The sequence below is a fragment of the Cryptomeria japonica genome, chromosome 7 (genome assembly GCF_030272615.1).
Source record: "Cryptomeria japonica chromosome 7, Sugi_1.0, whole genome shotgun sequence".
Lineage (NCBI taxonomy): Eukaryota > Viridiplantae > Streptophyta > Pinopsida > Cupressales > Cupressaceae > Cryptomeria > Cryptomeria japonica.
Genome location: NC_081411.1, coordinates 16,389,366 through 16,414,269, shown reverse-complemented (window position 1 = coordinate 16,414,269; position 24,904 = coordinate 16,389,366). Strand labels below are relative to the sequence as shown.

Below are 24,904 nucleotides of genomic sequence, written 5' to 3'. Positions count from 1 at the left end.
ATAATTTTAGCATTCAATATTCCCAACATATATCATTACATTTAATTTAGATAGTTTTAGTCTTAAGTTGTTATCTTATGATGGATTGTTCTTCTAGGAAAAGAGGATTTTGGCAAAGGCCCCGAACCCTTCTACAAAGCTAAAAATAGATGGGATTACCAAGATAGTTATAACAAAGCTACAAGAACAAACCATGATATAAAGAGAATAAAAAATACCATAACTACACCTGGAAAGTCACACAACCTTCACTCAGGTGTGGGTAAAAGAAACATGATTATGAAGATTTATTCCTTTTAATTTATTTCGGATTAATTTTTATTCATTGTTTGTTTAATTTAACTACCCTATGATCTTTGAAAATGTTATTCTTTTTTGTTTTTTTTGATTAACCTATCTACTCTTACACACCCTTATGATTTATCTTCATATGGCTTATCATCCTTTATTTTTTATGATTTTGTTTTATATGCTTGTATCAAATTCTCATTACTACAATAAATTCCCTTTACTAAGAAATTTCCATCTATATCCTATTATGGCTTCCCTTCATATAATCAAGAGATCATTGATGGTTCAACAAATGCTATTCATAATGAAAAAAATCCTTTTTATATGAGACACATGTGAATAAGTAATATTATTTTATCCCTACACAATCAATTTTTGCTAGATTTTTGTAATGTTACTTCCTAGGTACATAATTGGCTAATCCGATTGTTGGTAGGAAAGTAGTAATGCAGGCACAATCATCATAGATCCTACCACACTTCACCACAAAGAGCTTGCAAAGCTTCAAATTTAAGAAGAATCATGTAGATTAGGGGTAGTGTGAATGGGTTATATCCATTAGATAGATATTTATATAATGAAAGATATAATGTAATAGAATAAGAGATAACATGAGATAATAGAAGATATATGAGAAACAAATGAAGTATTCATATATGTCAGAGATAAAGAATGTAATAAATATATACAAGGATAATATGAATGTACATGAATGACCTTTGATAATAAACTTATATTAGAAGTCAATACGAAATATACTATATCTTGTGAATGTTTTATAATTTTTGAATATTTTGTAAACTAGTTAAGGTACTATCTAGATTAACTCCTTGTTCTTATTGTATATAACTGAGTTTGGGGTATAAATAAACATACAAAAATACTTGAAGCTAAAAACATTAGTTTCTATTCCTCCTCTTTCTTGCTAACTTTTCTTTCATTGCAAAGGACCTAGTTAAGTTGTATAAAAGATATCAAGGATATAATTTATTTTAAAACTCTAAACTAGACAAAGAAGAAGGTAAAAGGATGAAAAATGTCAAATAGACTAGGTTATTATTTCTTTTGTTTCCACCTCATGAGAGGAGGTTAGGCACTAGGGGGTGAAGAATGGAAAGGAGGATCTTCGAAAGGAATCCTTGAGAGGATGTTACCAATAGAAAAGATACCAAATAACTAAATGGGAAAAGATGAAGGAGTAATGAAATCCCAAATCAAACACACCCATGGAAAGATGAGATTATAAAAATTCAAGAGAAATCAGAGAGAAAATTGAATTAACAAGAAAAGTGAACATGGCAAGTCCAAATGGAGAGGAAAGAAGATAAAACAAAATGTTGAGAGTGAGGAAACATATCGTAGGAGATCAAAAAATTTGGAAAATAAAAGGAGTGATCATGCCAACACTGGTGCTACTAAGTGTGCCAAAGTGGGTTCTACTAGAAGAGAGAAAGAGAAAGAAACTAGAAAGGAATAACACAAGACCCTAAATAAATCAAATTCACAATGGGAAAAGGTAGGAAAAGTCACAACAAGTTTGACGAAGAGCATAGATGAATATGGAAAATCTAAAAAGTTGTTCTTAGGAGACTATAGTATCATGAAGCCTCCATCCCTACTGCAACTCTTCAAAACTGCAACAATTAGAGTAGATCTATCAAAAATCATAATAGTCAAGTTATATGACAGATTCCTTGAATTACTTAAAACTCCTAAATTTTTTTGTTCATTCAAGAAGAATATTTATAGGAAATGGTTAATAGAAGTATAATGAAACTAAAAAATGAAGAGTTAGATGAAGAAAGAAAAGCTATGTTCAATTTAGGAGAAGACTCATGTTCAATAACTAATGAAATGTTTTAAAAAAAAGTAATAAAATGAATAGTTTCTATGAGATATCACAAACCCATAACCAAAATCTATCTCCTATGTCATATAAGAGTAGGAGGATTTTAGTTGAGAAAGAATCACATAAAGAAGAGATAAGAAAATAATAGGACAAGGAAGTAGATTTGGTAGAAGTTTTTGGAGAAGATAATATTGAGATAAATTGGTAAGAGATAAGGTAGAGAACATAAGACCCTTATAGTTAAAAAATATATAAACAAGTAAAAAAATAGTTCACGACTTTGCAAACAAAAAATAGAGAAGGAGACACAAAAAGAGTTACCAATCAAAATGTTGATGTTTGAAAAAGATACCACAAATATTGTGGAATATAGTCTTTTTGTAGGGATCACTATGAGAAAGGTAGAACATTAAAAAGGACAAAATTAAACTACTATACTTTGTGTACCTATCAAAAACATGACAAATATTGGGATTAAGTGAAAAAAAAAAAGTCTTAGTAAACTTTGACACTCCGAATTTCCCAAAAGAAAGTATAAGAAAGATGAGAAAATTAGTCCAAAAGTAGGATGAATCAATTAAAACATATGATAAGAGATTCAAGGAATTATGTCAAAAGTTGGAGGAACCCTTGACTGAAAGACAAAAGATAAGATTGAATGGTTCAACTATGGGTTGCCAAAAGACATTAGAGCAATGTTGGACGGGAAAATATTTGACACATACATGGATGTAGTCACTATGGCAAACCATAATTTTATACCCAACCATGAAAAAAGGCAATTAAAGATGGACAGAAAGAAGCCTTTGAGAAACTACAACTAACGGTAGAATACTTAACTTTAGAGCAAGGTATCATGACCCAAGAAGAGAAAATAATCTTAAATAAAAGATTATAGAACTTATTATATTTTTATAAAATATGCTTGTCTTTGAATTAATTTTCTTTTCTTCCTTTTAATATATTTCTTCTTTCATTGAACCTAGTTTCATTCTTATAAATAGGCCTCTAGCAATAAGTGAAGGGGATCTTCAATACCCTCAAATTCTTAAACCCGGATGACTCCATCTTGTCAACTAGTTCCTACATGTTTTCCTATATAATCGTAGTTTTTTTGTTTAATTTTTTTTTGCCATATGTTTCCTGTATAACCGAATCAAGTATCAGGCTGGGTTGTTGATCATTTTGATGTATTGTTCGATTTATATATATTAATAGTAAATAGTTACATTTTAATAAAATCATCGTCATCCTCTACATTCCATTCTTATAAAATGAACACTTGTCATTGTAGTGTAGTATAAAATGATTCATTCATTGATTTTAGTTACATTCTTAGGCATGTAAACTTTGAGTTACATTAATAATGTTAGGTATAGTTTGAACTGGTCAGATGCACATTCGCAATCAACCACTAAACATATACGGAGACAAAATTAACAATACCTGGATTCATAGAAGACGCATTAAGAAACACAAAATGGAAAATTTACTTTGAACTGTGTCCCCAGCCCTTCACATCTATTGGAGAAAACAAGAAGCTGGAAATTCATTTTGTTTAATTCTGTGGTCACTCTGGCACATTTGCAAATGAAGCAGTGAAACCTACAATAAAATGGGCGATGACCCTGCTTGACTCAAAACTTTTAACCAGTAACTAGTGCCATCAGAATCATCATCATCGTTGGTCTGCGACCCTATATTTTTAAGCAAATGGGGATCTGTGTATTCATCATCTATGGTGCTCAAGAAATCATCCTCTGGATATTCTGACTTGAAATATTGAGCATTCCCATTTGAGCCTTGCTCCCATAGTACTTCATATCTGCAAATCTCAGTTGCAAGATCCTGGTTTTCAAATAGAAATGTCTCATCTTCAATAGCTGGTGGCTGTTGAGTATATCCAACTGGTTCCTCAAAAGAATTTATACAACTCGATTGAAGATAATCTAAACTTGAACTTGATGAATCCCCACTTATAACCTCACTGTCTACAGTACTCATAGATGAAAGAATTTCGCTTGACAGATTTTGTGAATCATAGAATGTATCGGGAAAATTAGACACTTTGGTGGGAGAATCAACCGAAGAAATTTCTTTAACTAGAGCTAAATTGTCCTTGTCTATTAATGGGCCTGTCGCCCTACTGTACTCGGAGTAATCAACCAAAGATTTTGCTTGAGGTACAGATAAATGTGTCACAGGATCGATTCCCATTCGCAAAAGCCGCTTCTTCAAATGGGTATTCCAGATGTTCTTTATCTCATTATCTGTTCTTCCAGGCAGGCGTGAGGCAATAGCAGACCACCTGGATCATAAGAGAATTCGCTAAAATCAGCCAAGGATATGGTGAAACAAAGTAAGTAAAAGAAGAACCTAATGGGCACTGAAGAAACCTGTTTCCCAGACGCTGATGAAGCTCAATAATAGCCTTCTCCTCTTCAGAACTAAAATTCCCACGTTTAACGTCTGGTCTGAGATAATTTATCCACCGAAGACGACAGCTTTTGCCGCATCTTAAAAGTCCTGCCACCGCCATAGAAAAATGTTTATTAAGTACATTAATTAGCCCTTCTTTCTTTTTCTTTTTTTTTTTTGGTTGTTGTTGTTGTTTAGATTGTGTAATTTTTAAAATTTATATTTAGATCATATTCTTTGATTTATTATCAGAATGATAGAAGTTCATAGAAAAATAGACTGTTGCAGATCTATGGACACTACAAAGAGTCGGTTGAAGAAGGTAAAAAGAGATGCACCTCTAACAAGGAGAGTGAGAAGAAATTGCACACCCAATGAATACTCTTTTCATTAGTTGTGCATCTTCTTCCCATCCCCTTCACCAATTCTTAATAATTTTCATATATCTGCTACAGTTTATCTTTCTATTTTATGAATTTTTTATCATTGTAATAATGCAACATATAATGTTATGCCAAATATTGATGAAAAAATTACCTAAATCAGAAACAACACCAATAGAATGTGTATGAATTTTTAGAAGGGTGAACTGAAATAATGAGTAAAATTGAAACCTGCTTGCTTAGGAAGCGCACGCCAGTTCCCATGGCCATATCTGCAAATAAAATCAATGAGTATCTGATCTTCTTGAGGAGTCCAAGGACCTTTCTTCACCCCTATTTTATCACAGCAGGGAGCTCGGCCCATTGTTTTCTATTGGACTTCACCGCTTGATTTCAATTTTCAACACTGATCAGACTTGTATGTAGATGAGCAGAGAGAACTATCTATTTAATACATGTCTGAATACACTCGCACGTGTTTGAAATTTCTTCCCAACTAACAATTAATAATTAAAAAATTCAATATTTGCCATTTTCCTCGACGGTCAAGCTTTCCCGGAAGATAAGTTGTCCCCATGTAAGGAGGTGCTATGAACTTTCCCCAATACACATGGTTTAAACATGATCGCCACGCTCAGCTCGTTTTTTTTTTTTCAATTAATAAAAGATCTGACCTAAAGTTCAGTCGGTATGGGGGTTTGCCAAGAAGCAAGTAAACTATTATCATATTTGTATTTGTGTCTTAATTAAAGCATAAAGCTACTCTTTAGTGCTTGGGTTTTAATGATATATTAGTTACTGGAGTCAGTTCTAGTCTCATCCATTCTTGAAAGATGATGGGATCAGTTAAGATAATTTTGAAGTTTTTATGGTTCATATTAGTTTTCTTCAAATTGTCCTTCAATTGGTTCTTGGTTTATGTTTGTATTATGATCATAATTTTAAATAGATAGTTTTGAATGAAAACGTGTATCATCTTTACTTTTTTCATTTGTAATTATATGGAGAGAGTTTGAATTTGATATCTAATAAATATCAATCTATTAAAAAGGTTCAAATATTTATTTATAATACTATTATATATAAGTTAGATATAATTGGTAAAAATATGATATAAACTTTAAAAATCAAAATTCAAATCTAGAGTCAACTCAACTCCTCGTAGTTGATAATTGTGTATTCACACAAACGTGAAAAATTTAGTGTACCTTATGGAGTCGTATTTAATCACCAACTTTAATTTGCTTTGAGATTAACTAGTAGCTATTACATATGTCTCTCTACAAATCATGAAATCATTCATAAAAAATTCATAAAGAATCTATATTGCATCATCTACTTACATTGATATCTAGGTATTTATACATTATTATTTATTATTTTCTATAATTTTCAATCTACTATATTTGTATCTAGGGGTTTGACTTAAGCAAGTATCATCCTATCCTAATAAAGTTATAAATAACATTCTTATATAGATTTAGGTCAAATATATCAAGATGAGATAAAAGCAAGTAGTAAAACTAATGAATTCTAAGTCCACATAGAGGATTCATATTTACAATCCAAGTTCAAATCTTTATTTATGAACTATTATACTCTAGGTATGAAACTCTCTCATAGAATTTCATATAAAGGTGGCGATGCAATGCTCTTTAGACAAGTCTTGAAAGTGTTAATGCATAACATGATAAACATAGATGAAAAAGATGAAATTATACTTGAATGTAGAGTGTTGTAGTCTACTCCTTTATTGCTCTAGATTGAATTGGAGTAGAATGTAGATTGATTTCTATAGGCATAATTGATCATGTAGACCATTTGTATGGGTACAATTGATCACGTGGACCATTTTAATGGGTTTGATAGATTTGAGTCTTCATCAAGACCATCCTTTATTTCTCATGTATATTCAATGAGAAAGCTTTGACACGAATTATTCAGGCACCTAAATTTCAAATATCTGAAGTCAATAGTTAAGCACACAAAACTCGGTTATTGGTCTTCCTTAGACCTATTGTTCAGATGGAGTTTGTCAACTTGGCAAACATCATAGGGATCCTATTCCTAAGGGTACGATACATGTGATTCGACACCCCTTGAGTTGGTACATATTAATGACATCATGGACCATTTCTGACTCCTTTTTAGAGGCTAAGTATGTGCTCTCTTTTATTGATGACTTTCATTGACACACATAGGTACACTTTTTGAAGTACAAGGATGAGGATTTTTTGAATTTTCATGACCTTACTTGCATTTTTGGAGAAGCGGTTAGGTCTTTCTCTAGATACAATATCCACATAGACAATGGGGGAAATATGTTAATCAATAATTTTAAGACTTTTGTAGTAATCGAGATATTCTTCATCAATAATTGTTCCATGCACTCCTTAGTAGAATGGTGTGGTCGATCAGAAGAATAGGAATTTGTGGAAGATAGTCGGTACATCTCACAATACATAGTGAGCCATCATATTAGAGGAGCTTTATACCTTTATTTGAAATAGTCTTTTATAGTAGTAAAGGAAGTTTTCAATAGTGGCCATAGTGCAAACACTAGTGGTATTATCTTAGCCTAATTAGAATCTAAAAGAGATCATCATTTGAGAGGAGATTATAGCATGCTATTGGTTGTGAATACAACAATATTGTCTCATATTTCTATTTTAAATCAAGCACTCTTAGATATATATTTGCAAGGAGCACATGAAATAGAAGCTCTTGCCTCATAGTTTGAATTTCCAATTCATGGTGAATTAGTTCAGAAAATTTTATTTGGTTTATCTTGATATATTCTAATCTCTAACAAGGGTCAAACATGTTCTTGGAAGTTTTTGTATATATAGATAGAGGTGTATTTCAACAATAAGAGCTATTTTATAATCCATTTGCTTGGGAGATTGATAACACTTACTTTATCAAGACATTGTTACTCAAGAATGTGGTACTCTGGAAAAAATATATGTTGTAAATATTAGAACTTCTAAGAAATTAAATAATACCATAAGTAAAATTCAAGAGGATATTTATTATTACATAACATAAGCACTCCATAATCCTTGTGTAATGATTTTCAATGGGTTGTGGATTTTGAATGGTTTTAATAGTATATACATACTTATAGAGGGATTTATAATCTTTGCATGGCTAATTTGAGATTTCATACGGCTTATATTTATTGTTCACTGCTATTTTACTTCACTTATATTTCTAATTATAGCATTTATTGACTTTGAATGGATAATTAAAACCTTGTGTATTAGTATATGAGCTGACATAAACACATACATGAGAATTGAATCTTATGTTACAATACAAATGTAGAAGTTGGGAAATAATTTTTTAATTTGTAACTACTCATGTATATTTTTTAATCCTTACATGGTTTCCCAACCCCATCTTACAAGAGACACATTGATGGTTGCTACTTTGGTTGGTGATTGAGGATAAGGATGGCAGCTATGGAGTGGTGGATAGGGGTTCGGCGTGGTTGGTGCCTCCCCTGTTTATCCCTCTTGTGTGCGGTTGAGTGGCAACGGTCTGTTTCTGGGTTGCGATGGTGGCTCGGGTGGGTGGGTTTTGCAGAAGGTTTGGATTTCTTTGCCAACCTTTTTCTGAGGATGTCAGGGGTGTAGGAGATAGCGATTGGAGGGATTTGGCCCTATGGGTCTTCTATTTTTGGCTAGATGGTCTATCTTAGGGTAGGGGTATTTCGACCCTTGTTGCCACGTCCTTAGCTTCCAAGTTTGTATCAGTTTTTGATGCAGTCAAGGGAGGGAGATCCAATGAAGGACAACCCAACCTTGCAGCTAAACACATAAACCATGCAAAGTATACCAGTAACCGGTAACAATGTGCAAGAAATAACATAAAGAACAATCGGTAAAAACACATAACACATAACCAGTAAACAATATGAATGAATCTTATTGCAATATGAAGAATTATACATGTCACGTGTTGGATTGCAGTCCAGTATAAAATCAATGCTTACAATTCAATTACAAGATCCACAGATCATCTATACATCAAGTCGACCTCCAGTAACAGTCTGTTGGTTCTATCCTAATCCAGAGCTCACCCTTCTAGCCTCAGTACTACTGGATCAGAATCTTGTTGGTTCTACATCTTCACTCAATCTCCAAGCTCTGTCTTCAATCTTCTAATGTCTCCCCCTCTCTAAATGATTCACAAGCTTCCATTTATGCCATCTACAAATAATTACAACTCAATCAAGTCGGCCCAAAGACCAATCGATTCATGAAACGTGTAATGGTAACATGTCGGCTCAAATCACTAAGAACAATCTCCAAATCATAAAATGATGTGCAGACCTCTAGGAATACCGGCCAAGGCCTAAAGCAACATCTCCAACGATCCACAAGTCATGAAGATCAACCGCAACCCAAAATCATCTTAGCTCAACATACAACCAAGCTAACCGGTAAGAACACATCAACCAAGACAATACCGAAATCCACATCTCACCGGAAACAAAGCCAAATGCTATGAAACTCGAACATGATAAAGACCACGAACACAAGGGAATAAAACCAAAACCATAATGCTAAAAACTCAAACATGAAGAAATGCCACCCTCTCAAGTAATTCCACTAAAAACTACCCAATTGGTAAGAAGTAGACCCGTACTCCTGCATAAAACTCTCGGGGTTAATTGAAAAGTGAGTCCCATCAATTGCTCTGGTTTGGTGATCGGTTAGTAGGTACTTGCAAATACCTCAGGGGATTCGATGATCTAACTACAACTTCTGGTTGCCTCTCCATGACGATCTACCAGTCCAAACTATAGCCTACCTCAATCAATGATCTGTTCAAGTCTCCACCCACTAACTGCCTCAAGCTCAAGCTCTAGGATCACGAGTCTACCTACAAACCTTTCTCTACCTCACGTTCGGCAATCTAAATAAGTCCACAAGTTTCCTCAATCTTCTCTCCAACCAATTGGTAGACAAACAACACTCTGTCCAATAACATGTTCACAAACCAGCTCTGATACCATTTTACGTGCAATCAAGGGAGGGAGATCCAATGAAGGATAGACCAACCTTGCAGCTAAACACCTTAACCATGCAAATCATACCAGTAACTGGTAAGAAAGTGCCAAAAATAGCAAAAAGAACAATCAGTAACAACACATCGACAAACAATTTGAATGAATCTTATTACAATTTGAAGAATTATACATGCCACATGTTGGATCATAGTCCAGGATATAAATAATACTTACAATGCAATTATAAGATCCACAGATCATCTACACATCAAGTCAGCCTTTGGTAACAGTCTGTCGGTTCTATCCTAATCCAGACCTCAGCTTTCCATCCTTAGTCCTACCAGATCAAAATCTCATCGGTTTTACATCTTTGCTAAATCTCCAAGCTTTTTCTTCAATCTTCTAACTTCTCTCCCTCTCCAAATGATTCATAAGCTTCTTTTTATACCATCTACAAATATTTACAACTCAATCAAGTCAGCCCAAAGTCCAACCAGTTCATGAAACGTGGAACGGTAACATGTCAGCTCAAATCACTAAGAACAATCTCCAAATTATAAAATGATGTGCAGACCTCTGGGAATACCAGCCAAGGCCCAAAGCAACATCTTCAATGATCCACAAGTCATGGAGATCATCCGCAACCCGAAATCATCTTAGATCAACATACAAACAGGCTAACCGGTAAGAACACATCAACCGAGACAATACCGGAATCTACATCTCACTAAAAAAGAAAGCCAAATGCTATGAAACTCGAACATGATAAAGACCATGTACACAAGGGAATAAACCCAAAACCACAATGTTAAACACTCAAACATGAAGAAATGCCATGCTCTCAAGTAATTCCATCGAAAACTGCCCAACCGGTAAGGACTAGACCTGTCCTCTTGCATCATCTTTTTTTACCTAAGATGGGTGTTGGTGTTGGTTCATTGGCTTGGAGTTGGGGGAGGATCTGGGATCCACATGGCTTTAGTGCTGGTAGACCTCTCTCTTCTTCCGGTGTCCTGGTGTGGTCTTGTCGGTTTGGGGTTTTCTGGATTTGGAAGACTTTTATGCCTAGATTGTGTGCTATACTTGTTCTTTTTTAGGGCTCTCCCTTCCTACCCCTTTCCTTCTACCTCTTCTCCTTGGATATTTGGTGGAGGCTTTTTTTGGGTCAGTTATACCTTACCTACCTATTTTCAGTCCAAGCTAACAACTTTGTTTTTGGGGAGACTCCTTGCTGTGGGGTTTTTTTTGTTCACGATCTCCAGATTGGATGGTGGTCCTCTTGATGGGAAAAGATGCTTTCTTGATCCTTGTCTTCTCAAGAGGCTCACTTTTTGTTTGGGTTGCATCTTTCAGTTACTCTTAGCCTGCCCTATTGAGGTGGGTCATTCTTCGATAGAGGAGAAGAGTTGCTGGGTAGTTGATGTCATATGGAACTCACTAGGTGTCGGCTGGTTGGGAGATCTTTCTCCTGGATCCTCAGGTTATGGGAGCCTGTCAAAACCCATTTTTGAGAACCTCATATTTTTGATGGTCGGGTAGGTGCTATGTTATGTTCTTCCTCCTCTGATCCCTATTGAGGTGGTGATTGTGGAGAGCTTTCAATTTTCAGTCATAATCCCATTCCTCCTCATTGAGGGAGCCAATAAAAACCGTCCTCCATTTGTTATTTATGCTAACTGAGTGTTAGTTGCCAGTTTTAAAGGGCACACCTTGGTTCCTTATGGTAATTTTTTTGGTTAAGGGGTGTTGGGCTTGGGAGCCTTTTTTCAAGTTGTGGGATCCTAGTTAAAACCCTCTTGTATGGTTGTGGGTGCTAGTCAAAACCCTCAGTGTCTTTCATGTTGAGGGAGCCTATTTAAAACCCTCTGTTGTGGTTGTGGGTACCAGTCAAAACCTTCATAGTCTTGTTTCTTTGTTGAGGACCAGCCTGATATGTAATGTTCTCTATTGTCATGTGGCTAGGGTTTCACTGAAGGTTGGTTGTATGGATTCATTGTATATCCTTTGATCAACTGTCACTTGTTAGGATCTGGATGTTGGTTCATCCAGGGGGTTTCGGGTCCCCTTAAAACTTGTTGTTCGTGGTTTTGCATCCCCTCAAAACCTGCTTTTCCCTTAATCAATAACTATAATAATTTGTTAGAGGAAAATGAGAATCTTGAAAAGAAAAGGGGATTTCAATAAAGTAAAATAATTTCCCATGATTGATCCATTTCTACCCAAATTTATTTAACCATATTGTCTTTGGAAGAAAATGTTTCCTATGACATTGAGTCTTTTTCCATTTGATACTTCTACCCCAAGATATGACAAAAAGTATCCAGACAATGAATAGCTTGCTTAATATTCTCTTAATTTTAAATTAGGGTGAGGAATGAATCATTAAAAAAATGAACACTAACAAACCATGGGGAAAAATTAGAAAGGGTAATCACCTTAGCCAAGGTTTGAGAAGCTATATGAGCTAATAAATAGCCAAATCCATATTCTACAAAGGAGTGAAGAAGGTATCCTTGATGGATAGACAATTTTTTTACAAATGGATTAAATTGATGACCAATCATTGTGTTGTAGGGTAACACATAAAGAACAACATATACATAGATTAGATAAAATGAGGACCAAAATAAAAGAATATATAATGCAGTCATAAGCCTTACCAAAATTAATTTTGATAAAATGACAAATTATTGAGGAACAAAAAACCTATTTTGTTCCTTCCAAAATAGAAATTATTTTATCTAAGATAAATCTAGCTTTGACAAAACTAGTTTGTTTAGGGTGTACAAATTGAGGAAGAAGAGGCCCAATCTAAAGAGTTAGAAATTTGGAAATAGTGTTTTATGAGGGACCCAACAAATTGATAAGCAATTAGTTATATATTTTTCTCTAGTTTATGAATTTATGTATGAACTTGATATTATGGATTTAGAATACAAGGACTTAAGATAGACCTTAAGAATGTGTCCCAAAAATAATTATAAAATTAATTAAAAAACATATCAAATATACAAAATTAAATAATAATATTTTTTTGATTAAGATAAATGAGTTTTACATTGACCCGAAACCCAAATCTAACAAAAAATAAAACACAGTAACCAAAGTCTAACTGACAACTAACCAATTATAGAAACAAAGGATTCACCCCATAACAAAAAATAATTTGTTATGCATTATTACACCGACATAAAATAATATAAAGAAAAAATGAAAAATTCAAACTATGGAAAAAATACTTGCTCCCATTACTAAATAGTAAAAGAGTTCTTTCATTGAACTTAATTACAATTTTATAGAAGGAACTTGTCATTGAATTAATTTTCTTTTCTTTCATGGGATATCATTCAACTTAGTTGTATTCTTATAAAATGAGCACTTCCCATTGTACTGTAGAGTGGAATTATTTTTTTTGATCTTAGTTACATTTTTAGAAATATAAATTTTTAGTTACATTAGTAGTATTAGATATAATTTGAATTGATCAGTTGTAAATTTGAAATCAACCATTAAGCAGAAATAGAGTAAAATTGTTCTTTTGTTAATTTTAGTTACATTTTAAACATGTAAATTTTGAGATACATTAATAAGATTAGATATAATTTGAATTGGTCAGTTGTACATTGACAATCAACCACTAAACATAAATAGAACAAAATTACTCTTTCATTAATATTAGTTATATTCTATACAAATAAATTTTGAGACACATTATTACTGTTAGATATAATTTACATTTCCAATCAACCTCTAAACATCAGCTAACACAAAATTTACATTACTTGCTCAATTCATAGAAGAGTCAAAAAGAAACATAAACGGATAGTTTACTTTGGACTGTGTCCCTAGCCGTCCCATCAATTGGATAAAACAAGAAGATGGAAATTTATTTTGTTTAATTCTGTGGTCACTGTGGCACATTTGCAAATAAATAATTCCCTTTGAAAGGGAACCCAATGAAGCGGTAAAACCTACAACAACATGGGCGATGACCCTGCTTGACTCAGAACTTTTAACCAGTAACTAGTGGCATCAGAATCATCATCATCATTTGTCTGCAACTCTATATTTTTAAGCAGATGGGGATTTGTGTATTCATCATCTATGGTGTTCAGGAAATCATCTTCTGGATAAGCTGACTTGAAATACTAAGCGTTGCTATTTGAGCCTTGCTCCCATAGTACTTCATATCTGCAAATTTCAGTTGCAAGATCCTGGTTTTCAAATAGAAATGTCTCATCTTCAATAGCTGGTGGCTGTTGAGTATATCCAACTGGTTCCTCAAAAGAATTTATGCAACTGGATTGAAGCCAATCTAAACTTGAACTTGATGAATCCCCACTTATAACCTCATTGTCTATACTACTCATAGATGAAAGGATTTCGCTTGACAGATTCTGTGAATCATAGAATGTATCGAGAAAATTAGAGAATCTGGTGGGAGAACCAACCGAAGCATTTTCCTTAAATAAAGCTAAATTGTCCTTCTCTATTAATGGGCTTGTCGCCCTACTGTGCTCGGAGTAATCAAACGAAGATTTTGCTTGACATACAGCTAAATGTGTCACAGGATCGATTCCCATTCGCAAAAGCCGCTTCTTCAAATTGGTATTCCAGATGTTCTTTATCTCATTATCTGTTCTTCCAGGCAAGCGTGAGGCAATAGTAGACCACCTGGATCATAACATAATTCGATAAAATCGGCCAGAGATATGGTAACACAAACAAAGTACAAGCAGAATCTAATGGGCACTTAACAAACCTGTTGCCCAGACGCTGATGAAGCTCAATGATAGTCTCCTCTTCTTCAGGACTAAAATTCCCACGTTTAATGTCTGGTCTGAGATAATTAGTCCACCGAAGACGACAGCTTTTGCCGCACCTCAAAAGCCCTGCGACCGCCATAGAGAATGTTTTTTTTTTCAGTACATCAATTTTCCAGTATATTAATATTTTACAATCTATAATAGTTATTGTTGTTGTTTCTGGTTTAGATTTGGTGTAATTTTTGGTATCAATGTTTCAAATCATTTTGTGATCCATCATCAAATGATAGAAAATTCAAGAGTGGAAAGATAGACTGTTGCAGATCTGCAGAACTATAAAGAATTGATTCAAGAGGTGGGAAGAAGAAGCTAGGTGTGTAACTTCTTCCCACCCTTTGAACCAACTCTCTATCGTCTCCATAATTCTTCAACAATCTATCTTTCTATCATCCTGATGATAGATCACAGAATGTTAGGGGTGGAAAGAAATTGTTAGGTGTGTAACTTGTTCAAACCCTTTGAACCAACTCTTTATAGTCTCTATAGGTCTACAACAGTGTATCTTTCTACTTCATAAGCTTTCTATCATTCTGATGATGGATCACAGAGTGTGATCCACTGGAACCAACTCGTTATAATCTCTATAAATCTAAAATAGTCAATCTTTCTACACCATAAACTTTCTATCATCCTGATGATGGATCATACAATATGATCCGTTTGAATCAATTCTTTATAAGTCTACGACAGTCTATCTTTGTACTTCATAAATTTTTTATCATGCTGATGATAGATTACAGAATGTAATCCGAAACACTAATGAAAAAAATTACAGAAAAAAGGTGGGCTGAAATAATGTGTAAGATTGAAACCTGCTTGCTTAGGAAGCGCACGCCAGTTCCTATGGCCATTTCTGCAAATAAAATCAATGAGTATCCGATCTTCTTGAGGATTCCAAGGACCTTTCTTCACCCCGATTTTATCACAGCAGGGAGCTCGGCCCATTGCTTTCTTTTAGACTTCACCGCTTGATTTCAATTCTCAACACCACTCAGAATTATATGTAGATGAGCAAAGAGAATTCTGTTTAATACATGTCTGAATACAGTCGCACGTGTTTGAAATTTCTTCCATACTAACGATGAACAAAATAATTAAAAAATTTCAATATTTGCCATTTTCCACGACGGTCAAGCTTTCCCGGAAGACAAGTTGTCCCATGTAAGGAGGTGCTATGAACTTTTCCCAATACACATGGTTTAAACATGATCGCCACGTTCAACTCGTTTTTGATTATTTCATTGATAAACAATTTCTGGCTTAAAGTCCAAGCAAATAAACTATTATCATATTTTTATTTATGTCTTAAAGTATAAAGCTACTATTTAGTGCTTGGGTTTTAATGATATATTACTTACTTTTAAAAATATGATTATTTTTCTAAATTTTAGAAATGTTTAGATTGAAATATTTAAATTGAGTTATATATGACTATATATTTATTATGTTATTATATGATTTAGTTCATTGGTTGGTGTGATTTGTTGAAAAGTCTTACATTAATAAATATTATTGAATCACTAAATTTGTCTTAATTTATAATACTATAAAATATTTTTGTTGTTATCTATCTATATTTTCTATTAGCAAATCTATTACATCTCTTCATGATGAAGTCTTAGTTGATTAAAGTATATTTGTCTTTTCCATACCTTGAAAGCAATTTTATTTTCTCTTTTGAGGAGTTTTCTTTGACTGGGTTTTCTCCCTTTTTCCATTTGTGAGAGATTGTTTTATTCGGTGCTTAACATGACCTCGTAGCTAGAAGATATCATCATTTTCTTTCATTCTTTTTTCTGAATTTCATTTCATGAAATAGAACATTCAACAATAATGCATTTGTAAAATAACTAAACAACTATAAAATAAAATATCAAGATTTTTTTTTAAATAAATAAATAACTTAAATTTTTTCACCTTTTTTTCATTTTTTCAAAACACGAAAAATACTCACTAGGATAACATTTCAAATTATTTCATTCCCAAATTACTTACTTTTGTCATTCATAGTTCTTTATTGAGTTTTGTCATCAAACCCTTCTGACATGTTTTCCCTCTGGTGTACAAAAGATGAAGAAATTGATGAACAAATTGTGGGAAGTACAAATGATGCTCAATATTTTGCTCGCCATCAAATAAGCCTTCTCAAAACAATACAAAAGACCTAATAAATTACAAAGCATGGAGAATGCAGATGCAACAGGAAGGGTTTCCTCTTCATTGTTCTTGCCAAACAAACTGAAGAGACCACGACCCTTCTGTTCTGCTTCATTTCTCTCCAAAATTACTTCACACAGAGGAAGATTTCGTTTCAAATCGCGGTGCTCATGTGTTTTGTCTTCATTTTCCTTCCCACATAAACTGAAGAGATTTTCCTTCCCACATAAACTGAAGAGCTCACCATCTTGCTGCTCCGCCATTACAATATAAAAGAGAAAAATGTAGTACGAAGATTTTGATAAAATAGCTGGACGTGAAGAGCTCATATACAAGGGCTATCTAACATCTACCCATGGTGCCATCCAAAATAGAAAATTAAAATTGGTGGAGTGTGCACCATATTGTGGGTCTCATTCTTTTCCTCGGTCTCTTACACCAACAAGAAATTGGAAAGAGGATTTAATCTATTGGAAAGAGGATTTAATCTATCCCATACTACACCAAGGGAATTTCCTCAATCCCAAATATTTTAATAAGTAGTCAACCAACCTAGCCTAGAGGATTTTGATTTAAATCATTTATAGTCCACTAGCAACAAGTTTGTCCACTCTAGAGGAAGTATCTTCCAACATATATCACCTAGTGATCTTAGTGATCTTATCAATTGTCTTCTTAATAATCTTAAATATAAATTTGTATCGATCACCCATGTTCTTGTAGTTAATTTTCAACTAACCCTCCTAATACAATAGTTAGCTATGATTGCCATTATCTAGATGATAAGGTAATTAACTATACAATCTTTATTGTATCATATTTAGGTTATCCCTTTCCAATCTTCACCTCTATGACCTGGGTTAATTTTGGTGAATCCCTTAGAGTAGCTCAGGAATCAATCATTGGCAAGATCCAATGACATCCTACCACTACACAATCATCCTATATGTTCATATTTATGGTTCCCATAGATCACTGGACTCATAGTACTAGTCAAGTGGACCTAGATAATTGAATCACAATTGATTGATTAAGGAGCCTACACATAGAGTGTTATAAGTTTGGGATTAATTTCATAAACACATAAAAGTAACTTTGAACCAACCAGAGATGGAATCTATTCTTGATATGTACCCTTAGAGATTACTAACTCTAAGATATTCAACCCATTCACTTCATTTAGCTTACTATTCAAAAGTACATTATGTATTATATGTAAATTATCATGTTACCTTAACTCATCCATAACCATATAATACCCATTTGAGCCTCGTAACAAATACTTCTAAAGAGGCAGAGTCAAATGAGTAAAGATGAGTCCCAAACCTTGGATTTGTCCCACTAAACACTCCCTAAATATGTAATTTAGGTCATAGAGACACCCTTTTTCCAAGGACTACCTACATACCCACTTCCAAAAAATATCAAATTCATATGTTATTCTCTTCACAAGGTTTCAAACGAAAATATACATAGAAGATCTCTATGACTAAAGTTTTATTAATTAGTATGTCTTACTCCATCAAGATTCCTTTAAATGATTCCCAATTTAGTAAGCCTAAAATATAACACTTCCATCTAATGACATCAAGATCTCTAATTAAACCTTTGCACCTTTATCATTTATAATGCAACAATTATATAAAATTCCAAAAGCCTAATTGGATTAATAGCTATAATGAGAAAAAAGGATAACTTAAGTTTTACAAAAACACTATTTGGTAAAGTTTGCTAGCCTATTCACTTAGTCACAAAATAAAATCCCACAAAAAGATTAGTGCTATATTACTATATTATCACTAGATATTTCTATGATGATTTATTCTTTATAATTTCTAATGCTATCGATGAAACGCAAGAGCTTTCCATTGTATTAGAGTGTTGAATAAAAACAAATGATTTGTCACCTCTTAGAGTAGTTTGATTGCATATCGAGTCTAGAGGGTCTTGTGCTTGATTGAATTCCCTCTATTTTTACTAATGAGATGAATGAGGACCTTCTAAGACCCATGTCTTTATATTAAGTTAAAGATGATATGTTTGGAATGAAGAAGTGCAAGACTCTTGGTCCAAAAAGATTTCCCGTGGAATTTTATCAACAATTTTGGGAGATTATTAAGTTTGACCTCTTCAAGGTTACACCTTATTCCTAAAATGGAAGGTGGTAACTCTCTAGACTCCTCTTGGCTTATAGCCCTGAGTAATTTGATTATCATAGCTCAATAAATAAACCTCTCTTGATGGGATTATCATAGCAACAAAATCTATTCATTCCGTGGAAACTTCTAAGGAGAATTCTATATTTATAAAATTGGATATGGCCAAAGCCATTGATAGAGTTAAAAGGACTTTCCTGCAAAAAGTGCTTAAAACCTTTGGTTTTGGAAATGAATGGATTATTTGGGTATTGAGTAGTATCACTTCCTCTCTTTTTTTAATTTTCTTATCAACATTGAGCCTTTAGAGCTTCTAGAGTTCTTTGACAAGGCAACACACTCTCCTCCTACTTGATTATTTTAATGGTAGAGGGGCATGAAAAATTTATTAAGTCTCCTATAAGGAAAATATTGGTTTAGGGTTTGATTTGAGGTATGGACTTCCTCCTTATTCTCATCTTTAATTTGTGGATGACACAACTTTCATGGGTGTTTCTAGAAATATTGAGGCAACTTATTTGAGAATGACTCTGAATATTTATTTGGCGGCTTAAGGGGAAAACATTAATGAACATGTAATGTGGTGAAATGTGAATGAGAGATCAAGAGGAAAACTACCCTTTCCCTCCAAGGAGAGATGAGAGTTTCACTATGGATTTCCCTTCAAACACTTTCCACCTAATTATATTATAAGAGGAGAGGATAATTTACTAGATTCAACCTCCAAAGATGAAGATAGAATTCTGAATGAAATGGGAATGATAAGTTAATCCCCTCTTCCTTATTTGAAATAGAAAGGAATTGATTGAATTATGTAGTGCAAAAGTGACAAAGAACTGATTATAACTTAAGATCAGAATATGGAATGAAGTTGTGCACCTGGATCTGGTAGTAATATGTCGAGACGAAGTTGCCCTGTGAATTTGAGGAAAAGTTATCCTAACTGTGGTGGAAATGTACACGGTCCTCCGAAAAATCCGCGAAACGAAAAGGGTTTTTCCACCTCTGCAAATGGAGTTCGAATCTGAAAGTACAACTGCACACCTACAACCTACACATAGAAAAGAGAGGGAAATGGGTTGGGATCGGGGGTTTTCCTTTAGGTCAAACCCCAGTTTTGGAATTAACCAAGTAATGAAAGAAAGTACTTGCAAGTATATGTAAATGAAAGACTAAAATGTAAATCACCTCAAGGGAGGCTGTGATAGCAATGTTGATAGAAATGCTTGTGTGGAATTGAATGTTGGAATCAATCTCCTCTTCAATGGTTGAATCCTTGACTTGAATACAACACCTAGCCTTGAAGGGAGACTTGAGAATGCTCAATGCTGGGAAAGAATGCTTGAATGCTCTTGAATGCTTGATTGCAAATTTTCACCTTATTGAACCTTATGCAAATGAGAGGGAAAATTCCTCTTAAATATATGTCAATTAGGGTTAATGAAACTGATTTTTGTCACAGGTTGACATCGGGGAAGTTTGTCGCTCACTACACAACCTACAATGCATGCTCTAGGAAAGATCCTGCCCTAAAATAGGGCAGGGACAAGGGTGCCATGCCCCTATCTTGGGAGGACAATGGTGCCATGCCCTTTTCCTAGGGGAGACAGGGGTGCCACGCCCTTGTCCTACCCCTTTCTCCAAGGCAGAGTGCAGACAAGGTGGTGTGGAGGCCAAGAAAGAAGTTGATTCTGATGGTTGACCAATCTTTGATCTTTGATCAGGCTAGAGGATTCGATCTTGTGTGTGTGAGGACCCTAATGCAGTCAAAAATTACTAGGGTCACAATTTTATGACACTACAAAAGGGTAAGTGCACCAAGTTGTGGTACCAAAAAGGTGCCACTTTTTATCTTTTCATAAAAATGCGTCATTGGCATGAAAAGGTCGTCCAAACCTACAAGTTGGATTCCCAAGGAAAATCCAACCCAAAGGGTTGGTATTCACCCAAGAAAATGATTTGGCGAGCGCTAAATATGACGCTCACCAAATGCAAAATTTTGGATTTTCACATTTGGTGCTTGCCAAATGTGAAAAGTCATTTTTTTGCAATTGGTGAGTGCCAAATTTGGCACGCGCCAAATGTTTTGCATTGTCTAATGTTAAGGTTTTGTGAGAGTGTAGATTTTCCAATCTGGGCACAAGTTATATCCACCCCCAAAGGAGAATATATACATAAAATATAACATTTAAGTATAGCTCTATAGGACTTATAATGTAGATTCTAGTTTTTAGAGGATCATATAAAATTTTAAAAAGTCAATTTTCAGTAATTAGCATGTTCCTAGTAGCATTGTTTAGCTATGTATCTCACTCTCTTTATCTTCCCCAAACTCTAGACCTATCTCTTTCCCTCTCTTGTCTCTCTCACTTCTCTATCCTTGACTCTCTCCCTCTCTCTTCTCTCTCACTCTCTTATTGTTTCTCTCCCCTCCCACTCCTTTCTCTTGGTCACTACATATCCCTTTTATCCTCTCTCTCCCCATATCTAGGGTTGTCCCTCCCTCCCTATTCACCTCACTGCCTCTCCCTCCCTATATTATTACCCACCTTTCTTTCTTCCTCTAGGTTTCTCACTTATCTAATTGTCCACCCTCTAGTTCTCTCCCTCCTTCTCCACCTTTCTCTCCCTTCTCCTTACCTCTATCTATTTATGCACTCTCTCCCTCTCTTCTCTCTCTCTCTCTCCAAACCTATCTATCTCCTCATTCTCTAGGTCTCTCACTTCCTCCATGTCTACCTCTCCATCCATCTCCTCTTACTCATCTCTTTGTTCCTATATCTCTTCTATTCTCCCTCCCTCCCCTCTCTAGGTCTTTATCTTCCTTTCTTCCTCTCTCCCTCTTTGTCTCCCTCTCCCACTCTCTCATCTTCTCTCTTCCTCTCTTATTCTCAACCTTCATTGTCTAGGTCATTACCTCTCCATCCCGCCCTCTCTCCTCTCTCTAGGTTTCTCCCTCCCTTCCTCTCCACCTATCTACCTCTGCATATAGGTCTTGTTACCCACCTCTCTTTATCCCCCTCTATCTATCTCACTCCCATGTGGCCATCTAGGTCTCTTACCTATCTATATGCCCCCTCTATAGTTCTCTTTGTCCCTCTCTACCTCTCTCTCCCTCCTTTTATCTTACTCCCCTAACCTCTTTATCTCCTTCTTCCATAGGTCTCTCCCTCCCTCCATGTCTACCTCTCCATCTATCCCCTCTTACTCCTCTCTTTGTTCTTATAACTCTTCTCTTCTCCCTCCCTCCCCTTTCTATGTCTCTCCCTTAATTTATTCATCTCTTCCTCTCTACCTCCCCATCCATACATACCCCCATATATATCTCACTCCCCCACTTTTTTATTCTCTCTTCCTCTTTTATTCTCTCTCTCTCTACATTCTAGGTCATCAAGTCTCTCACACCTCTCTAGGTTTATCACTTCCTTGTTCTCCACCTATCTTCCTCTGCATCATGTCTCATTACTCACCTCTCTCTCCCCCACTCTATCTATCTCATTTATCTATCTTGTCATCTAGGTCTGTCATCTCTCTTTTCCAATATAGTTCTCTCACCTATCTATTTGTTCCCTCTCTAGTTCTCTCCCTCTCTCTTCCCCTCTATCTCCCTCCCCCTTTACCCCTATTTATTTTTAAACTCTCTCCTCCTCTTCTCTCTTTCCACCCACCTCTCTATCTTCTCCTTCCCCAGGTCTTTTAGTCCCTCCATGTCTACCTCTCCCTCAATCCCCTCATACTCTTCTCTTTCTTTATTGTTTCATCTCTCCTCTTATCCCTCCCTCCCATTTATAGGAATCTTCATTAATTTCTTCCCCTCTCCCTCTCTATCTCCCTCTCTCTCCGTATCCCCATCTCTCTCTCCCTTCCCTACTAATTCTTATTCTCTCTTTACCGTCTACATCATCAACTTTCCATCACACCCTCTCTATCCCTCTCTAGGTTTCTCCCTCATTCCCTCTCCACCTCTCTACATCTCCATCCATATCTCATTACCAACCTCTCTCTATCCCCCTCCATCTATCTCAACCCTATCTCTCTCTCACCCTATCTAGGTCTCTCACGCCTCTCTCCCCCTCTAGGTATCTTATATATCTATATAACCCATCTAGGTATGTGCATGAGCATGGTGGGCCATATGACCCCTTAGGAAACCATTACTATCTATCTTAGGACACCATATGACCTCTTAGGACAACATATGGTGTCGTTACAAGTCATATGGTGAGCTAAGGGTTCATATAGTGTCGTTATGGTTCATATGGTGTCCTAAGGTATCATATGGTGTTATATGACCCCTTAGGATACCATATGATCTCTTCAAACACCATATGAGCCCTAACAACACCATATGGTGTCCTAAGGGGTCATATGGTTTCCTAAGGGGTAATTTGGTGTTTTATGGCCCCTAAGGACATCATATGACCCTTAATAACCCATATGACCCCTAATGACACCATATGACCCATAACGACACCATATAGTGTCCTAAGGGGTCATATGGTGTTCTATGACCCCTTATGACACCATATGGTGTCAATAGGGGTCATGTGGTGTCCTAAGGGATCATATGGTGTCGTTAGGGGTCATATGGTGTCCTAAGGGGTCATATGGTGCCCTAATGGGTCATAGAATACCATATGACCCCTTAGGACACCATATAATCCCTAATGACACCATATGACCCCTTAGGAAACCATATGACCCCTAACGACACCATATTGTGTCTTGAGGGGTCATATGGTGTCACAAGTGGTCATGCCATGTACTAGGATGTTAAAAGGGGTCATATGGTCTCCTAGGGGTTCATAAAATACCATATGAGCCCTTAGGACACCATATAGTGTTGTTAGGGGTCATATGGTGTCCTAAGGGTTCATATGGTGTCCTAAGGGTGCATTTGGTGTTTTATGACCCCTAAAGACATCATATGACCCCTTAGGACACTATATGATCCCTAACGACACCATATGACCCCTTAGGACACCATATGATCCCTAACAATACCATATGACCCCTTAGGACACCATATGACCCCTAACGACACCATATTGTGTCTTGAGGGGTCATATGGTATCACAAGTAGTCATGTCATGTACTAGGTTGTTAAAAGGGGTCATATGGTGTCCTAGGGGGTTATAGAACACCATATGACCCCTCATGACACCATATGACCCCTTAGGATACCATATGGTGTCGTTAGGGGTCAAATGGTGTCCTAAGGGGTCATATGGTGTTCTATTACCCCTTAGGCCACCATATGAACCCTAATGACAACATATGGTGTCCTAAGGGGTCATATGGTGTTCTATAACCCCTTGGGACACCATATGAGCCCTCAAGACATCATATGACCCCTAAAAACAACATATGGTGTCCTAAGGGGTCATATGGTGTTTTATGTCCCCTTAGGACACCATATGACCCCATACAAGACCATATGACACCTCACGACACCATATGGTGTCCTAAGGGGTCATATGGTGTCCTAAGGGGTCATAGGGTATTCTATGACCCCTTAGGATACCAAATGACCCCTTAGGAAATCATATGACCCCTTAGGACACCATATGACATGTCCTAAGGGGTCATATGGTGTCTCAAGGGGTCATAGAACACCATATGAACCCTAATGGCACCATATGACCCATTAAGACACCATATGGTATCGTTAGGGGTCATATGGTGTCCTAAGGGGTCATAGAACACCATATGGTGGTCTTAGGGGTCATATGGTGTCCCAAGGGGTCAGAACTGATGAATAAAGATGAACAACAGATACCCCAACCAGTACTGAGAGGGGGGGTGAA

The 24,904-nt window shown here is 35.6% G+C and overlaps 2 protein-coding genes across 2 annotated transcripts; both read right to left on the bottom strand.

Moving 5' to 3' along the window:
• Positions 1-3,661: 3,661 nt before the first annotated feature.
• LOC131037140 (transcription factor MYB4-like) lies at positions 3,662-5,305 on the bottom strand. Its single transcript, XM_057969186.1, has 4 exons — positions 5,173-5,305; positions 4,537-4,666; positions 4,343-4,448; positions 3,662-3,715 (listed from the first exon to the last, which is right to left on the bottom strand). Exons 1-4 carry the CDS (start codon positions 5,303-5,305, stop codon positions 3,662-3,664), a joined length of 423 nt encoding a protein of 140 aa, XP_057825169.1.
• Positions 5,306-14,106: 8,801 nt separating this feature from the next.
• LOC131037139 (transcription factor MYB14-like) lies at positions 14,107-15,729 on the bottom strand. Its single transcript, XM_057969185.1, has 3 exons — positions 15,597-15,729; positions 14,721-14,850; positions 14,107-14,632 (listed from the first exon to the last, which is right to left on the bottom strand). Exons 1-3 carry the CDS (start codon positions 15,727-15,729, stop codon positions 14,107-14,109), a joined length of 789 nt encoding a protein of 262 aa, XP_057825168.1.
• Positions 15,730-24,904: the final 9,175 nt, after the last annotated feature.